The 4,721-nt window shown below is 40.5% G+C and overlaps 1 protein-coding gene across 1 annotated transcript; it reads right to left on the bottom strand.

The window, feature by feature from the left end:
- Window positions 1–3,596: 3,596 nt before the first annotated feature.
- On the bottom strand, window positions 3,597–4,721 carry LOC144694156 (C-C motif chemokine 20-like). Its single transcript, XM_078564498.1, has 4 exons — window positions 4,566–4,721; window positions 4,342–4,453; window positions 4,170–4,247; window positions 3,597–3,862 (listed from the first exon to the last, which is right to left on the bottom strand). Exons 1-4 carry the CDS (start codon window positions 4,636–4,638, stop codon window positions 3,829–3,831), a joined length of 297 nt encoding a protein of 98 aa, XP_078420624.1. The 5' UTR covers window positions 4,639–4,721; the 3' UTR covers window positions 3,597–3,828.

Genomic DNA, 4,721 nt, shown 5'->3' with positions numbered 1-4,721 from the left:
GGACTTTACCTTTCTGATAATAAAAATCTCTCATAGTACTAAGTTTTGCCAGTAATCTTTGGGAAAAACATACTGTTTCTTAACTGCACCTGGCTAGGTTACACATTTCACCCCTCCTTTGGAAACAACCTAGTCTGGTTTATTTAAAAATGCAAATGTCCTTTTACAGCTATGTTTACCCACTTAACACTTCAAACCTAGCTCATCTCCTAAAACATCAAAGCCTTCAGACCAGCTGCCTTTAACCCTTTAATCTTCAGAGCTCTGAAGAAGAGTCATAAGGACTCAAAACATTAACTCTGCTTTTTTTCTCTCCACAGATGCTGTTAGACCTGCTGAGTTTTTCCAGCATTTTCTGTTTTTGTTTCAGATTTCCAGCATGTGCAGTATTTTGCTTTTATCTAAAAGTTTAAAACTCTCTAACAACAATTGACTACATTTGAGAATCAAATTTCGTAGTTTACATTGTTCCCTTTCTGGACTGAACAGGTTGAGTTACATTGCAGGAAGGTAAATTATTTAGAAAGATACTTCAACTGCTAAGTGCCGGCCCTAACATTCTGAAGTGAGTTTAATTAATTTATGAGGAAATGCAACAATTCCTTGAAACTTGTGTGAAAGCTGCTGTTTGCACAAGGCTAACACAGCTATAGTCCAGTTGAATGGGGGTCTATTCATGTGATTCCTTCCTTGGTGTGTTGCCAATCCTGGTAGAGAAATGTAGCAAGCAGGAACTATGCAGATATGCACTCTAAGCAAAAACTAGCAGAATGCATCATATGTTCAGCTTAGTCTCCTAAAGAAAATTACATTCCAGCTTCCAAGGGAAAATAAGAAGGTAAGGTGACCCATATTCTATCTGCACAGGCCACTGCACAATTGGAGCTGCTGTGTGTGACAAATATTTGTCAGTCCCCCTCACCTCCTTCTTTACATTATTCTATACTAACTTAGTGAAATTGAGAATGAGTTATTACTCGATTTTGCTGTCGAACTTTCAGAGAAAGAAACTAGATGAAATTAAACTAAGCACGTAATAGTTAGCTTGCCAACTCAGCACAAGTTAGTTTAAGGGAGAAATAGTAAGGTGGCTGTCCTAAATGAACTTTGCTGCAATTTAAGATATAAACTGACTTTGTGCTGCTACTGATAGGGGAGGTTTGTCTACGAATGTAGACTCCAACTGAGACTAAACACACATTGTACTGGCCAAACAGTTTACTGCCTTAAATAAAAACAGAAAATACTGGAAATACGCATCAGGTCAGGCAGCATCTGTGGAGAGAGGCATCAGCTGACATTTCAGGTTGATGTTCACTGTGCTGCCTTCATCGTCACTGTTATCAGCTGAACAACACTGGATGGGTTCAAGGGTTTCTTAAATGAGGAGTAAACAGTTTTGGCAAGACTGAAGCTATTGCTTTCAGTCCCTGTTCCAAACTCTGTTTCCTAGCTTCTGACTACATCCCTCTCCCTGGCGACAGTCTGACATTAAGCCAATTCGCAACCTTGATGTCACATTTGATTCCGAGACGAGCTTCCGACTTCATATTTGTGCCATGGCTAAGACCACCTATTTCCACCTTTGTAACCTAACCCGACATCGACCCTGTCTCAGCTCATCTGCTGCTGAAACCCTCATTCATGCCTTCATTACCTCCAGACTCGACTATTCCTCCACCCCTGGCTGGTCTCCCACAATCTCACCTCGGTAAACTTGAGGTTATCTAAACACTATTATCCTTGTCATAACTTGCAGTCCCCCTATAACTTGGTCAAGCAACATCTTGATTTTATAATTCTTAACTTTGTTTTCAAATTCCCCCATGTAAACTCTTCCAGCCTGAAAACTCCCCAAGGATTGCATTCCTCAAATTCTGACCTCTTGAAAATCCCCAATTTTAATTGCCCCACCATTGGTGACTTCACCTTTAGTTGCTAAGACTCCAAGTCCTGGACTACCCTCCCTACACCTCCCACCAGTCTATCTCACTTTCCTCCTTTAAGACACTCCTTAGCTCCCACCTTTGATCAAGTTTCTGGTCATCTGGCCTAATATCTCCTTATATGGCTCAGTGTTATAGTTTGCTTTATGATGCTCCTGTGAAGCACCTTGGGATATTTCATTACATTAAACACACTATAACTTGTTGTTGTGAAATGCTCCATTGCCCAGCTCAGTTAGATATATAATTCTTTCTTCTCATAAATCAAAAATCCCAAGGTGCATTTTAAATGAAGCATTTCCAATACAAAAAAGGCAAAAGAAATTAGCTTCAATATAACTTTCAACATGAGCTACTGAAGCATTTAATGCGCACATTTTTCAAATGTGAGCCTTTGCTTTAAAATTCAGAGTTTGATTGCACATAAAAACACTGAGTTGAATTTTCTTAGCACATAGCAGGACAGCTGGCATTATAATGGAGGAAGGCATTGTGAGGAGAGCTTGATGACTTCCCACTGCCATGGGAACCACAGCGGTGTGGCCACCCACTAGGCAGCCAATTGAGTTACATAAGGGCCCATTTAAGGACTACTTCCCAACCCCACCAGATGCCCTGGAGATTTCCAAGTGGTTTCCCATGGGATAGCTTCCTTAATGACCACCCCATGGTCCAGGAAGACCCCAGGCAGCAATGGCCATCCTTACAGCTCTGCCGCCCCATTCATCGGGGCCTGCCTGCCTGGCCTTGGTTCTTTAAAACAAACCTGTTCTTCGAGGGCGTTTTAGTATTGAGGCACCCCTCCTTCGTGCTGAAGCCTCAGCTGTGCCCACCTGTAAAAGTGGTGCTGCCGAGATGGAGGTACTGCTGGCTCTTTGCATGGGCTGGCAGCTCTGGGAGGCGGGCCATCACCCTCAACTGTATAGCACTCCTGCTGGTAGCCTGCTAGTTGGTTGCATGATGCCCCAGGATCCTGGCACCTGCTGACACAGTGTCAGCTCCCGCTTTTGGTCCCAAAGGCAGGACTTTTGCCATGTTGGCAAAATCTAGCCCAAATACTTTTGGATCAATTGTGAAGGATCCATCAAGCAGCTTTTCTGGGTTCCTGAAAATAAGGGATCTTCCATTTAAGATGGAGATGATGAGGAATTCCTTCTCTCTGAGGGCTGTTAGTGTTTGGAATTTACGACCCCGGAGAACAGTGGAGGCTGCGTCATTGGATTCAAGGCTGAGTTGGACAAATTTTTGATCTACTAGGAAGTCGAAGGTTATGGGGAGCAGCAAGGAAAGCAGAGTTAAAGTTACAATAAGATCAGCCATGATCTTATTGAATGGAGGACCAATCTCAAGGCAATGGCTGCTCTTTCATATGTTCTTATGAAAGATTGATTAAGTGAATCAGGAGCCATTCATTGTTCTTCATGCCCCAGAGTCTCAGGTTTGCTGAAGCTGGACTAATGTAGGTGACAAGTTAAATGATTCTATAGTCCTTCAGAAACATTAAATGAGCAATATTACAGATGGATTATAATTGTCCAGGTTTTTGTTCTTTAAATGCAGAAAACATCTATCATTTTCTGACACCTTTCTTGTGCTAAAATCAGTCTTGTGAATGAATGATAATTAAACATAGAAGCTGTATTAAAGTATTGTTCATTTATTTCAGTGTAGAGTGTACAGAAAATAAATAAATATTTACAGTTTAATCACTTATTCGTTCAATGGAACATACAATAAAACAGCTTACATATCATTGAGAGTAAGGTAAAAGTGCCTTGAGCTTAACTAACTGTATTACGATATAGTACATAGATACTATGCAGGAAGGTTTAAAGTGATAAATGGAGCTGATACAGCTGCTTTAACTTCTCAAGATGACAGCTCAGCCTTGATGTGACATTTCCTCCAGCTTTTTGCTGTAAGACAAAAGGAAGATCAATAAATTTCAAATAACCAAATTTATAATAAAAAACGCACTAAAAATTTAGCCAGTCATTTCTGCCACATTGTAAATATGACAGAGAACTTGTTCACATTTTACAATGACTAAGGAAATACGGTGGCATTTGTGTTAAAATTCACATTCAAAAGTCCGATTCTGGGCGCCATCCTTAAATAATCTTTATTGTTGTTGTTTTATAAACGTTAGAATAAAACACCGTACTTTCCCAGTATCATTAGACACTGAATTTGCCGCATCTTAGAGTCTTATTTTCCTCTTACCTCAAAAAATGTAGTGCCCTTTTCACCCATCTATACTCAGGATTTGCACACACTGCCCGTCCTCCAACTGTGTAGAATCTGTGAAACATTTAAAACGAATTTGCAATTAACAGATCATCAGACAAAAATTGCCTTTCAATCAGACGGCGAGACATCAAGTTCCTATACTTACATGATTGCATCTATGTCACAAATTTCATTAGATTGTTGTTCCGCATAGCCAGAGATTAATCGTAAAGGCAAACGATTATTTGAATAAGTGAGACAGCAGTCACTATACGCATCTAGGGAGGGAGGCAAAAAAGTTTTAGAAAAAATACCCACATACCTTGATTAAGCCTTTTAAAAACTAGTTAAGCCGCTCCGAATGGGTTAAAAGGCAATTACGAAACTTACGTGCTGACACTGACACACTGAGCATTATCAGTGAGAACATAGTCACCAACAGAAGTTTCCCGAGAGCATTCATTGCTGGTTATCGGTCTGTTTCCCAAATATCTTTTCCGTACAACTTGTTGTTGGGTCGGTAGCTGAGATGTGATGTGCCTTTAG

Source organism: Cetorhinus maximus, chromosome 19 (assembly GCF_964194155.1).
Source record: "Cetorhinus maximus chromosome 19, sCetMax3.hap1.1, whole genome shotgun sequence".
NCBI classification, from domain to species: Eukaryota; Metazoa; Chordata; class Chondrichthyes; order Lamniformes; family Cetorhinidae; genus Cetorhinus; species Cetorhinus maximus.
The sequence above is the reverse complement of the archived record's forward strand: the minus strand, read 5'-3'. Positions and strand labels throughout refer to the sequence as shown.

What these genes read in the sequence shown, in the direction of transcription:
- LOC144694156 (XM_078564498.1), bottom strand. Translation starts at nt 4,638, where the DNA reads ATGAATGCTCTCGGGAAACTTCTGTTGGTGACTATGTTCTCACTGATA. An exon ending in CAGTGTGTCAGTGTCAGCAC is followed by an intron (nt 4,454 to 4,565) that starts GTAAGTTTCGTA and finishes CTCCCTCCCTAG; the next exon opens with ATGCGTATAGTGACTGCTGT. An exon ending in AGGGCACTACATTTTTTGAG is followed by an intron (nt 3,863 to 4,169) that starts GTAAGAGGAAAA and finishes TTTGTCTTACAG; the next exon opens with CAAAAAGCTGGAGGAAATGT.